Here is a 14,258-nt window from a genome sequence, read left to right as displayed (position 1 = left end):
CACAAAAGCGATAACAACTGTGACTGCTTATCGCTGTCATGAACCGGTGCAAGAGAATCGTGTTGTTCGTTATCATGTGATATTTTTGTATTTTGCAGGTTTTTGTAATTAGCAGAAAGACACTAATGTTGAACTGTGATAAAGTTCAAAACAATCTATTTGGACGTTTTGCGAACTGATCTACAACTTTCTCATTGAAATTTGTTATCCATCTTCGTTACTTCAAAATTTACGTAAATAAACAGATCTAGTTAAACAATAATTGAGAACACAAAAAATACTCTGACCAACTTCAGGCAACGGTGAGCAACATGCATTTGGTCGAGTCGTCATTATGTGTTCCGGCATATTTTTAAATTCTGGCTAAAAATCCATGGGAAACTCTTTATACCTTGAGGATTAATCGTGGGTGTGCAGCACGAGCCACAAGCTGTGGTGAGTGTGGGTGTTGTAAAATTACGTGAATGTTGGGTGCACGTTTCTGTACTGTGATCAATGTTGTGTCCTTCCTCGAATGTAAATAAAGTTACCCTTGCACATAGTATGGCTGCGGACCAAATGTTTTTTCTCTATGAATGGGAAAATTTCCTTTCATACTTAACCAAAAAAGATCTTTGAATAATGAAAAAAACTCCCATAAATCCACCCAACTCAAAAATATCCTCCTGTTAGAAATGCTTTACTCTCTCCGGACGGTGCTTAAAAACCCCCATAGGGACAAGCGCTAGAGAACAAGGTGTTTACTTCCACCTCGGCTTAATTTTGTTTGCTGCCATTATCATCAGTTCCACGAGAAAAAGACTCAACATTTAATCTTGTGCGTGCATATGTACCAAACAAGTCTATATAAATTGTATGTAGATGTTGACCAGTAGCAAGAGCAAGAAGCAACTATGAAAAAAAAAAGAAGTATTGGCAGAAACATACGACCATCTGTGGCTGCTCCTACCGTTCATATTGGCATTTTCAGAGTGAAGATGTAGATTCATCAAAAAACTGGGCGCTCTTGTTAATATCTTCCTGTAATTAGGTGCCTGGAAGCCATTCGTCGGTGTGTAATGAAGACGCAATTGTTATTTAGAAAGGAAAATCGCGTTGATCTTGACTGTGCTACTTGTAAACATGAACCGAAATGGCACGTTCTTCGGATAAATACTCGTTTTACAACCTATTTAAGTGTTTTGGCATGGCGTCGTAGATAGAATACTCGTCTGGGAATCAAAAGAAGGTTAGTGCAATCCTGTCGGTAGACATTTTATTTTTCATTGTGAATGCACGCTAAACCACTTCTTTTACTTACATATTTAATTATTTATGGCGAATAGGAACGCCTGTATAACCATGTGAAGCCATTTTGCGTTGAGCACCTAGAACCTTCCAGCTACATGCCACTCCAGCGTCCTAGTTCCAGCACGGAACCTGGCCCATAATTAAGTATGAAGCTGGACGATGATACCTGGTGGCACTGGGTTTTGCGAAAGGAATGTTAGTTATGCAATATGTCATCTGAACAAAACCACCGCAAGAACAGCAAGACCATGAAATGTAAGTCATGACAATTATTGACTTACAAATCATGCATTTAACGTAATGACTAGGGACTTATGCTCACCATACAGTCATGTTACGCATATTAATTTTGGTATTGATACCATTATCCATACGGTCGGGGGAAATAGAAGCCGTAGGTGGCTAGATAGATAGATAGATAGATAGATAGATAGATAGATAGATAGATAGATAGATAGATAGATAGATAGATAGATAGATAGATAGATAGATAGATAGATAGATAGATAGATAGATAGATAGATAGATAGATAGATAGATAGAAGAGGGCCAATCTTCTGACGGCCACACGCGATGCCATCGCGGCTTTTCTAACGGGCTTCTTGTCCACCCGGCGAGTACGCGTCTATTACCGACGCAACATCGTTGGAGCGCACATTCAACCCTTTGCCAACCCCAGCCCCTCTTCTCCAGGTCAGCCGAATGCGAGATCTACGTCAGAGGAAAACTTGTTGTGGATAATACCAGCGTCGGAACCATCTTCAGCGTCTATGCAAACCTCGTTATGGATGACATCATGAGCAATCTGGTCTCTGCTGTCCCTGTCGTTTCCCGTCTGCGCCAAAACGGCAGTCTCACGCTCACTTTTCAGGGCACCACCACTCCACCGGAAATTTTTCTGTACAAGCTCAAGAGGCTGGTGCGCCCTCGGCAGCCACGATCTCTTCAGTGCTCCTGCTGTGGTCGCTTCAGCCATGCCACGGTGACCTGCTCGCGGGACAAGCGCTGCCTTCGTTGCGGTGGCAGGCATCACGAGGGAACGCGCTCCACGACGTCCGCACGCTACATTAACTGTTGCGGAAACCACTCAGACAAGCCACGCTGCCCATTCTGGCAGATTCAACGCAAAGCCGCCGTCATCATTGATATTGGGGATGGCCCCGTGACGTGTCGCCAAGCGTTAGAGAAAGCCGGGGCCGCTTTCAACACCAACAACTCTCTCTCAACACCAACTACAATCGTGGCAGTGCGCCGGTCGTGAAAAATTTCTCCTTTCGCGACCCTGTCCTGCGGGGGCCGACCGATGTCGGTTTCTCACCCCCGCCCGCCCACGAGTGCGCCTATCATTGTGACGACCCTGTCTCCCTCGATTGGCTACAGCCTGGCTCCAGCCGTCGACCCGAAGGACGCAGTACTAGCTGGACTTGCTGAAGCAATTCGTGCGATGCTTACGACTAGGGAATTCGCCATCGCACGGCTTGTGTGCCGTAGCTTTGCTTGCCTACGATGCCCTCAAGCCTACGGATTAGCCTCTGAAGTGGTGCTACCAACGGGGCTCGCCAGACTAACACCGTGAGTTCGGAGGGCCCCTTTCTTCCTCTTGCCCGTAGTGAACGTGCGCATCATTCTAATTTCGACTTTCTCGGTGGTCTTCTCGGTAGACCGCGCGTGGTGCGCGGGCATTCTTGCGCGCGTACGTGGGGCGGATCGAATGCTTTTTTCCCACTACCCTTACCTTTTTTCTTCTGGTCCTTTCATTCACATTCTTCTATCATCTGTGTGTTCTGTCGAGGTGTCATCCATAGGGAGAGACAGTAGCGGCACCAATATTGATTATTTTTTTCTCAAAGAACATCTAAGGCTACCATCAAACCCACGCCATCTTTCTTATTCTGTTGGCGAGAAGCCGCGAGGCGGCGGGTAGTTTATGTAGACAATGCAGACAGCGTGCCGATGCTTCGAGCGCGATCGAGCCGACGGGCGGGACGCCGTCCCGACACACTTCCCGCTATGATGCGCATACCTTTCGCGGTTGTCGCAGGCGTTTTGAGAGTTAGCGAAGCTGATCGCGTTCTCGAACGGCAACGTCAACACCGACAAGACGTGAGCCAGGGAAGACGAACGCAAGCATCTACGCTGGAAGACCAGAAACGCCGACGAGGTGCGCGTTTAGACCACCGATCACGTGCGGATAACAACGATGAGGCGCGAGAAAAAGAAGCCAAGCGCTAGCGTTTTGAACGTGTCCAGCTTCCCGTGTCTCTGCGTTTCAAACAAACGTTTACTCGAGTAAACGCTGCACCGTGTCTCACTTCGCACCGTTTTTCCAGCGCCTGTGTCGACGCTCATCTCCACCGGGTCGACGCCATGCGCCCCGCTGCTGCTTCGCATTCCATCAGGGTTCCCTTCGGGGCTATGTTCTTTCATAGGATATGTTTTATTCTCACTTTCCATAAAAGTTCTCTTTTAGGATCCTGTGAAGCTTCTGAAGAAGCTTCAAGATGTGCGTACCACCAATGCCTAATGATGTGTATAAACAGCTCGCCGTTTGTAGGCGTGGTGGCCGAGTGGCTAAGAAGGTAGTATCCTGCAGCGTGAGGTCACAGGTTCGACTTTCCATTCTCACTAGAACCCCTGTTTCTAGTATTTTTTGTTTGTATCTACCTTAAATTATTGTTCATGAGCACGCGGATTTTTTTTCGCACAAATAAAGCAGCCGGCGCCCCTAACACCAGTGTTCCTGTGAAACCAGCTCTTTCACGCTATCGCGTTAAAAGCTTCACCGATTTCCACGTTTTCATGGGACCTGCTCAGCTTTTTCGTAATTTTTTTATTGTAGTAGCAGCGCTATGTTACCACAGAGCTGACATCTAACTGATTTTATGTATCGCACAAATTTACTTTGCTTTAACCGGCACGGTAATATAGTGGATATAGTGCGTGACTGCTAACACGAAGGTTGCAGGAGGAAATCACGGCCGTTGCGGCCGCATTTTCCGTCCATGCGAAAATGCTTGAGGCCTGGTTGCATTCATTTAGGTGCCCGTCAAAAAACACCTATTGGTCTAAATTTCTGAAGTCCTCCACTACGGCGCTAGTATTAATCATATCTAGGTTTACATATGTTGAAACCCAACAACAATTGAACAAATAATTTTTTTACTTACCTGTAAGAACTGTACCACGGAATAATTAAAGGCAACATGTTTGTTCCGTACATCTGCCACGCAGAAACACCGCAAGTGATCAGTGAAAGCGCCGTGAAGACGAAAGCTACCAAACGTTTTTTCCTGCACAGAGATAATTTCAGTTTTCTGTTGAGCTTGGTAGCAAGGTATACAGGAGGAGTGAAGCGATAGCGGGCGCACATGAATGATCATGCATTCGCACATGCTCGTGCACGCACAAATCTCATCAGATAAGACGGTCATCAATGAATAAATTAGTCTGATCGCATCGAATAAGTGAGACAAGCACACGTGCGCGCACGCACATGTTTGCTTGTCTCTCCTGTGCCCAGGCTAGATTTAGGTTACGTTAGCATGTTTGAGAACCGACAACATGAACAGCCGATATATATTATAAGTTATCATCATCCTAACAAGTCACATCGCAAAAAAAATTGCGTACCAATATAGCCGACAAAGAAGGAAAATGCAGTGACTACTCTTTGTCGACTGCTTGACTATCCAACACGATACAGGGTTAAATTTGGGGTGACAGATTACGCTTTAATGAAGAATGCGTTCTAAGTACCTACTCAGCTGCATCTTTCTTGGAAGCTTCATCTGTCAGTCATAAAGGCAATGCTAATATGCCAGGTGTTCGAAGTTAAGCTTTATGATTTTCTAAGAACTAGGCGCTCGAAGGTGCGTGAGAACCACTAGTGCGAATAAGTTAAGCGGCTAATGGGACAGATAGTTAGGTGATGATTATCGCTTTCAGTGGCCCAAATAACTAAAAATTAATTATTAACTTTTTACTGGCTACGGTAAGTTGGCACGTTTATATTGAAAAAAATGTAGGCAGATGCGTTTGTACACAGTTTAATTTGAAAGATTTATTTCTAGTAGACCTGTGCTTCGAAATATGCAGCTCCAAAGTTTAACTGCCTTTCGCATGATCACATATGCAAGAGAGTGAGTGTCACTGCAAAGCTCCTCCCTTAAAGGACGCATCTGTTGCGTGTGGTGTTTAGTGTGTGAAAAGGGTGGAAGCGTACGCATACACGGAAAGAATTTCCTTTGCCCTCTCGGCCGCCGAAATAAAAGTGTGACAGCGCGGTGCGCCATGAGCATGACGCATGATCCCGATGAACGCGATAACAAAAGACCATTTTTATGACTTTATATCACATGGAGTCAGCTTCTTGTTAACGCGTTAGCTTGACCGTCTTGTACTAGGGTGCCTCTGGTAGCTCAGTGTCTCTGCTATGAAGGTCTACTAAGCAAATCTAAGTGGAGTGCTTTCGAGCTAATATGGCTGCTTCTGGCGTGAGGTATCCTAACAAAAATGTACACGTGGTGCTTGTAACGGCTGAAATGAATGGCAACGCTTCGTTAACAATGAAGCTTTACGCGGCTTGCCACTCACCAACAAGGCCCACTTTCCTAAAACTATTTTGGCGCTTAACACAACAGGCTCTGCCCACCTTCTAAGACGGCCCACTCCGACAATCGTCGACAAATACTTTGAAATCGATGTTTTCGCTTGCGTAACCTTGATGCAGAGCTCTACATTCGACAGATTACCGATCAGTGTGGTGGCAGCGTGGGAACAGCCAGAAATATTTCAAAAAATCAGAAGGTCTGTTCATATCACGTTTACCTTCATCAGGACCTAAATAGGGCGGATTTGGAAAAGCGAGTAGACTTCTGCAGTTGCAGCATCATTAAAACTGATAAATGAAATGACTTTTTGCACAGAATAATTTGCACTGATGAAGCTCGGTTTTGCCGAAATGAAAGTGTTGATTTTTACAACACTCATCATCGGCGACAAGAAAACCCACACTGGCTAGGGCTACACAACAATAGCGTTCGCTGGAGTGTGAATGTGTGGTGGGGCATACTCGGGGACAGGATAATTGAACCTCACTTTTTTGAGGACAACTTGAGTGGAAAAAGTTGTACACAGAAGAATTATTCAGTGTTGTCACTGATGATATTCTCTGCAGTGTTTCCCTGAATGCCCTGCGCCAGCTATGGTTTCAGCACGCCTACGAGCCATCACATCCATTTACCAGGGCAATAAACTGGTTGGACAGGCGTTTTCCACAACAGTGGATATGGGCGCGCAGGATCAATGTTTCGGCCACCAAGATTTCTTGGACCTTTCTCCGCTCAACTTTTACTTACGGCCTAGGTTAAAGATAGAGTTTAGGTAAGAGAGCCCGGCAATGGTAATGACATAAAGGACAGAACATCTGCTGGACATCTGCCTGTGCGAGTATTCCTGCATAAGTAGTGCGCCTAGTCATCGAGGTGACGCGGGAGTGGTTCATACTCTGCGTTGCTGCTGATAGCTGGCCTTTTGAAAACTTTTTGCGGCATTGACGTTAGAGAGTTGAAGAATTTCGATCATATTTGTGCATGACCGAAATAAGCCTATGTAGCAGCAGGAAGTATGCGTTAGCGAGGATAAAGCTGTTTCAGGTGTTATTGGTGGAGTTGTTGCTCTTGATTTTAATAAAAGTTACAGTACACGGACATCAACAGTCACGCTATTCGCGTAATCTTGGCAACAACTACACACACTTCTTTCGCACGCGCACTGGCATCCAGATTTTTTGCTCGCCCCATTACCTCCACATGGTGTCTGCCACAATCACCAGAGGCTCTGCAGTTGCGTGTTGCTACTCTAGTTGCAAGGGTTCTTTTTTTTATTTCGACGGCCGAGAGGCCAAGGCTAACTGTTATCACCTATGTCTACGCTTCCACCTTCTTCACACACTAAACAACGCACACAACAGATGCGTCACTTTAGGGAGGGGCTTCATGCTGAACGTCAACATCTTGCATGCGTTATCATGCGAATGACAATTCTACTTTAGAGGTGGATACATCGCAGCACAGGCATACTGGAAAAAATCTTCTAACTTAAACTGTGCACAAACACCATTGTCTACAATTTTTTTTCCAATATAGACATGCGAACTTACCACAGCAAGTAAAAAGCTAATTATTACATTTTAGTTAGTTGAGCTGCTGATAGCGATAATTATCATCTAACTTTCTGTCCCGCTGGCCGCTTAACTTGTTTGCACAAGTGGTTCTCACGTGCCTTCTAGCACCAAAGTTTTCAAAAAATCATAAAACTCCTGGTATTTTCCTCACATCAAGTGAGCATGTTGCAATGAATACTTACGTCCCGAATGCCTGAATTACGAGCACGGCGACAACAAACAGCTGGTAGTCCGCGGAAAGGTACCACAATTGGATCATCGGAGCCTGCAAAGATAAAGAGCAGACAAAGTTCACAGGTCTGACATAATCGCTTTGATCCTTAAAACGCAGAATAAAGTTCGTATTTTATAAACACAGTTTTAGACTTATTTATTCAGCTTTGTCATAGCGATTGTCGCATTAGTTTTTAGCCATGCCTGCGTTTCACGACTATGCAACCGAGATAGGTGGTAGGAAAAATTTATATATAAGGAAAACAATGTCAGACCTAATTACACTTCTAAAGTTATATTATTTGGATCCCACTGGAGCACGTTCACAGACAAACCCTCCCACAAGTTGAAAGAACTTCTACTGTCACGCCACCAAAGAAAGAGTGGGACTCTACAAAGCTGAATTATTCTAAATTTCACCACGACAGTTTGACTTTGGCAAAGTATTTTGGCTAAATGTGTTAATTCACAAATTACGAAATATGACCACGTGTGTTGATGCGATTTTATTTAAGCTGCCTCGTTATATTCTATCCTGACGCTTCACATTTTATTTTGACACCCAGCACACCAACCAGTCCGTGCACCACTGCATCTTTGGGCACAAATTGAGCGTGCTCAATTCCATTGAGCAAGGGAGCTGTACATGCTTATTTTTGGCAGTTGAGCGATGTTTTTTATGTCAAATCACTTCAAGAAATCGCATGTTTTTACATATATGCCTTCATATTCCTTCCAAATTATCAGCACTTGTCATGTGGTCGCTGTCTTAATGTGGGCTTGAGAGCAGCGGGCTTACTGTTTGATAGTCTTCTGTTCTCCAATTCCGAATCTGCAGAAGCAAGCTCCACCATTGATCGTGCACTTCAGTGTAAAACCTGTTGTAAAATTCCTTGGAGTTGGGCCCCGATACCATCAGTGGCAGTAGGTATATGCACATGATCATAAAAAATACTGGAATAGTAGTTCTGCAAACAAAAGAGAAAAATTACTGTTAAAAATCTTCAGGCAATTGACCCAAAGGCATTCTTGGGTTGAATTTGTAATAATTCACCCTTACAATGGTCCAATAATTGAGGCATTTGTAACACCTTATGAGAATTTTTAAACAAACCAAAGTGAATGAAAGCTTTACGTGTAAAAGTAAAGGTTCATGGTGCGAAGTTGACACTAAATTTAGTGAAGCAAATTGTACTTTTTAGTCTTAATTTATATATATATATACAATATGCCAGATATAATGATTTATTACTGAGTAGGAATATATAAGTGCCGCTCTTTGGCCCAGCTTACCGAATTATTCTTCTGATGAGCATGATGACTACTCCGATGATTCGATTCCTTTTTTGGTTATTAAGGCTGTGGTACAGCAGAAAACCACTGGAACAAAAAGCACCAAACGTTACTGTACCGTTGTTGCTGAATGGAAGCTTCAAGTGTAACAGAAAAAAAATTACACAGGAACTTTGCACATCATAAATGTCACCTGTTGGAACGACATGCACTAAAGTAGAATCCGGGGCTCATCATACCAGGGCGTGAAAACTCCGATGTTTCATAGTGGATATTTGGCGCCGTATGCCAGTTATATGAAAAAAATCTATATTTACCATAACCTCATACACTAGTGATGGAGTAGATAGTCATATATGCTAAATGATTTAGTAACTTAGATGCGGGTGAAAAGTATAGTACTGGGGCTGGATTCATAAAATAACTTACGAGCACATTTTCGCGCAAGAGAAAGTTTGTCGCGTAAGTCGATGCACGAAGCAAAAAAAAAAAGTCGTTTTGGCGACTGCAATAAAGCGCGCTGCTACTGCTGACGTACATGTCAGCGATGGTGATACAGTTGCTATATTTGCTTACGTCACTGAAAAGTGCTCGCAAGTGAATTGACGAAGCAAAATTTTGCGTAAGAAAAGCATGGCTGAGAAAAAATCCTTAGAGTGGTGCGGACTACTCTTAGGAACAATGTGACGAGTTATAATCTGCTTTAGCGGCGGTATACTTTGGTGCCCTGGCTCGTTTTTAGGTGATTCACGCACATGTAGTGCTGTCTGATGACGGGTGCCCCGCCGCGGTGGTCTATGGGCTAAGATACTCGGCTGCTGACCCGCACGTCGCGGGTTCAAATCCCGGCAGCGGCGGCTGCATTTCCGATAGAGGCGGAACTGTTGTGTGCCCGTGTGCTCAGATGTGGGTGCACGGTGAAAAACCCCAGGTGGTGGAAATTTCCGGAGCCCTCCACTACGGCGTCTCTCATAATCATATGGTGGTTTTGAGACGTTGAACCCCACATATCAATCAACCTGATGACGGCTGGGGCGTTTTCATTTATTTCGGCGCTTTGAGCTTCGTGTGTTGTTTGTTTAGTACGCAGTGCACCGTATTGACAACCACCATCGACCAATGAGTTCGGAGTCGCAGTAGTTGAAGAATTTTATTGAGTGTCAGTAGCGTAAAATTGTGCATGTAAAGACTTGTGGTTGCATGAAAGCCAATGTGGCACGGCATCTGATCAACTTTATTTGTTATGTTGTTGTGGTGCGCGCCACCTCATCCAATTAAAAGTACAACTTGATAACCTTGCCTCATTGGTAAAAATTACCACCAAAGAGGTTAATAGGGGGCACAATCCTTGCACACAGTTCGAAATAAAATTGAGCGGAACTTTTCAGTTAGCGGTTCATAAAGTCTATTCTGTGGTTGTGCTCTAGTGTACTTCGATTGGCTCTAACTGTCCAACGGGCATGATCTATGAAATACAGGTGTCGTTACACTTCGGCATTATCTGGAACGGGCGCGTACATTGTAAACCTAAGCGCATTAGGAGGGTGCGTGATAACGCATAGAACAGCGAACAAATCAAGCGTTTCTACCTTCACTGTTCCGAAACCATTATGATGGACTATGATAATATGGCAATCAGTCAGGATAAAATGACCCTAGTAATGTTAATTGGCACCAAAAATATGCAAACTCTCACTACTCTGGAGCAAACCTTGGCTTAGTTCGTCCTTGCGACTATTACCAGCTGATTAACTTGGCACACGACTATCCTTCAAAGGTAGAACGAGCCACTGACATGTGTTTTGTGTGACGCACCGACCACTTGGCCTGGGAATAATTCTGTTGCGAAGGCGAAACCCCCGTCCCATGATCTGGTCAAGGCAGACGACAAACGCGAGCAGATAATGGCTTGTCCGTCAGGCGCTGCTTGTAATTGGTTGTGAAGGAATGCTTTCAACATCAGCTCATTCAATGACGTTGACAAAACACTTCTTTCATCAAGAACCACTGTCGTGTTCGTCAAACGTTCCCCTCACACATAAGAGCAAGTTTCGTCTCGTCGAGAAAAATGCGCAACTGTTTTTTTTTTTTTTACGAGCTTACTTACGTCCTTACGTGCTGCGCAGTACTCGAAAACAACATAGCGTCGTAAACAGTGTAGGTATGTTGCTGCTGATTTTAAGAAACGCTTCTCGCATGAGTTACTTCAGCGCTCGACCGGATGCGTTGTGATTACGGCTGCTCTTTCGGTGCGTGTAAGCAGTGTGGAGAGTGGTGGCGGTGTCATGAAGTACAGCGAAGCGCAGTGAAGCCTGTGAGTTGGTGTGTTTATCAAGCGGGGATCGGCACCGACTTATCAACGGAAATTGATTGATTTGTGGGGTTTACCGTCCCAAAACCACCATATAATTATGAGAGACGCCGCAGTAGAGGGCTCCGGAAATTTCGACCACATGGTGTTCTTTAACGTGCACTCAAATCTGAGCACACGGGCCTACAACATTTCCACCTCCATCGGAAATGCAGCCGCCACAGCCGGGATACGAACCCGTGACCTGCGGGTCAGCAGCCGAGTACCTTAGCTACTAGACCACCGCGGCGGGGTGATGAACGGCAACTAGCACTCGAGAAGCCTGCAATGTGTGTTTGTGTGCCGGTAACTGTTGGTTCACTTTACTTTCCAGTCTCTCCGTTGGGTGCTGTGCGACATTTCGGATTGACAGCATTTTGGCACGTTACTTGAGTGACCCTGCCCCGCCGCGGTGGTCTAGTGGCTAAGGTACTCGGCTGCTGACCCGCAGGGCGCGGGTTCGTATCCCGGCTGCGGCGGCTGCATTTCCGATGGAGGCGGAAATGTTGTAGGCCCGTGTGCTCAGATTTGGGTGCACGTTAAAGAACCCCAGGTGGTCTAAATTTCCGGAGCCCTCCACTACGGCGTCTCTCATAATCATATAGTGGTTTTGGGACGTTAAACCCCACAAATCAATCATCTTGAGTGACCCCAAGTACGTATGGAAAACGCATGAACTACGCGCTGTGTTCGGTTCTGGCTTCGCTACTGGTTAGCCCGTACGCTTCTATTTCCTTGTAAGCAGTCTAGTGTTCGGGAGTGTTCGTTGTGAACAGTGGTGTTGTGTTGACGTTTCCAAGACTTGTTAAGGGCTGTGCTCGTGTGACCAAAAGTTGAAAGACAGCTCTGAAAACTGTTTTGCCCTGCGAAGTTGCGGCGGTGGGGCTTGGAGTTTTTGTTTGCTAACTCGTCCTTTCTCGTTTTTGTGATTACTATAGTCCGAGCGCGGTGTTGTGACGAACTGAAGCTGCGAGATGCTATATATATGTATACATTCTGTTGTGGACGTGTTACTTTGACAGCGCACCTAGACTGTTCTTCGGTGAGAACCTGAGAGTTCTCTGTGCCAGTGAGAGCCCATGAACGCAAGCTTCCTTCCGGTCCACAGAAAGAGCAAAGATTGCACCGGTACCTTGCTTTGGAAGAAGTTGTAGGCCAGTACCGGCTTACTACAGGTTTTCGAGTTCGTCTGGCCATCGTTTTGCACGGCACTGGAGCCTTTAAAACAGCCTGTCATGGCCAGTTTTTACACTACATCGATGAACGTGCACGCCTAATCAGCCTTTCATTGCTGTCATCAGCAGCTTACAGGCTGAAGATGTTTTTTGCCTGTAGGCCCTAGAGCACACTCGGTTCTTGATGACACTGACGGCTACTAAATGCTGCCATCGGTGAGTTGACCTTGCAGAACTAAATTTGTTGCTATTCGCGCAGTACTATAGAGTGTGCAAGTTTCTAAGCCCAGCAGATGTAATGTTTCTCTATGTTAAGTTCAAGCATGAAAAATTTACTACTACTGTTATATACATAAACATGTTATGGAAAGGCAGGCAAATACAGCAGCAGTTTTTTTGTGATTTGATATAAGTAAGCTCTTGTTTGATTATTAGGATGGGCCTGTCTATTTACCACAATTTAGAGTTGTGAAGTTAATGTGAATTTATTTTACAGGAACCAGGTTGCACTTGAGGAATTCATGTTATTTTGAAAAATTAGTTCTATAGACGATTACCACTGTGGTAGCACTATACCTCACTAGAACATATATATTGCAGTACGTAAATTTTACATGAGGCTTCAGTTTGCTTCTAAGTGATTAAAGCAGATTTTATCACTTTGACAAAGTGATATCTTCGTCAAATAAGCAATAGAAGTGAGTACTTTCAATGACTGTTTTTATATATCTCGTTTTTGGCTCATCACAGATCTCAGACTTTAGTTTATTAAGGTCCTGTGATGCATTGGTTGCACGCACTGGCACATCAAGCCTCATCATGACTTGGAGCACTTGTACAAAAATAGGCCAAACACGTGCTCCATAAATGTGCAAGTCTATGTTGCTGCTGGAACTGTTATTATTCAGTAGACCTGGAAGTGGCCTGGAAGCATGCATGGCAGCCTCATCTGGAAAGACATTGATCTGCTTGAGAACTTCGAGGGCACAAAAATGCCTAACTGCTGGTGGCAAGGTTAGTTTTTTAACATATGATTAAGTAAACACCACTTACTGCGCACAAATTGAAAGCCGAAGCATGGTTGCTCGCATTGTATATTATTCTCACACATAATGCTCATTGAACAATAATAGAACTAAATTGTGAGATAATTGAGAATGTTAAAAGTTGAAAGCCTGCAGCTTATAAATGAAACTCCAATCATCTGAGGCTCAAAAGCTCGTGCTTTTGAACGAGCACAAATACTTTGATTCCTCATTGAGTTCTCGAGCTTGTGACTCACTCTGTGAATCAAGTGCTCTGGAAGAAAATAGCAAGTGGGAGAAAATCACCTGGCTGTTCACAACTTGCAAGGAGAAAGACCTATTGAGCAAGCCTAAGACGATATAGGGTCAGTAACTGCATCTTTTCATTGATATACCATTTTGTCTCTAAGCGCTGTGGCAGGCTGTGTTTCAGCCGAACGTGTTGGCCACGATGGCATAGTGATATATTTTTTTTCTACAAATTATATGTGACCTAATCATGCATTGTTGATCTCTAAAGGTGATGCTCTGTGTGCCTCAAAGCCATGTCTCCTCATCTCCCTGTCTGTGCCTAGCCTACTTCACCAGCAGTGCGGTGCAGCCAGCACACATGCAAGCCAAGTCATGGAGTGCTTCTTTAGTGTTCTGTGCAGGACACAGCATATCGATCCGGCAAGACATTTATATCAATAATAATGGTGAGTGTTGGTGGCACCAGTTGAATCCCT

General features: G+C 44.6%; 1 protein-coding gene across 1 annotated transcript in view; it reads right to left on the bottom strand.

Moving 5' to 3' along the window:
* LOC119161145 (nose resistant to fluoxetine protein 6-like) overlaps window positions 1-14,258 on the bottom strand; it is a 195,389-nt gene that overhangs the window by 38,864 nt on the left and 142,267 nt on the right. The window contains exons 8-11 of the mRNA XM_075876715.1: window positions 8,981-9,067; window positions 8,487-8,655; window positions 7,657-7,739; window positions 4,458-4,580 (exon numbers count right to left, since the gene is read on the bottom strand). Of these exons, the coding sequence (XP_075732830.1) occupies window positions 4,458-4,580; window positions 7,657-7,739; window positions 8,487-8,655; window positions 8,981-9,067 (462 nt within the window). The remainder of the gene's footprint in view (window positions 1-4,457; window positions 4,581-7,656; window positions 7,740-8,486; window positions 8,656-8,980; window positions 9,068-14,258) is intronic.

Source organism: Rhipicephalus microplus, chromosome X, assembly GCF_043290135.1.
Source record: "Rhipicephalus microplus isolate Deutch F79 chromosome X, USDA_Rmic, whole genome shotgun sequence".
NCBI lineage: Eukaryota > Metazoa > Arthropoda > Arachnida > Ixodida > Ixodidae > Rhipicephalus > Rhipicephalus microplus.
Note: the sequence above shows the minus strand (reverse complement) of the source record. Positions and strands in the feature narration are given on the sequence as shown.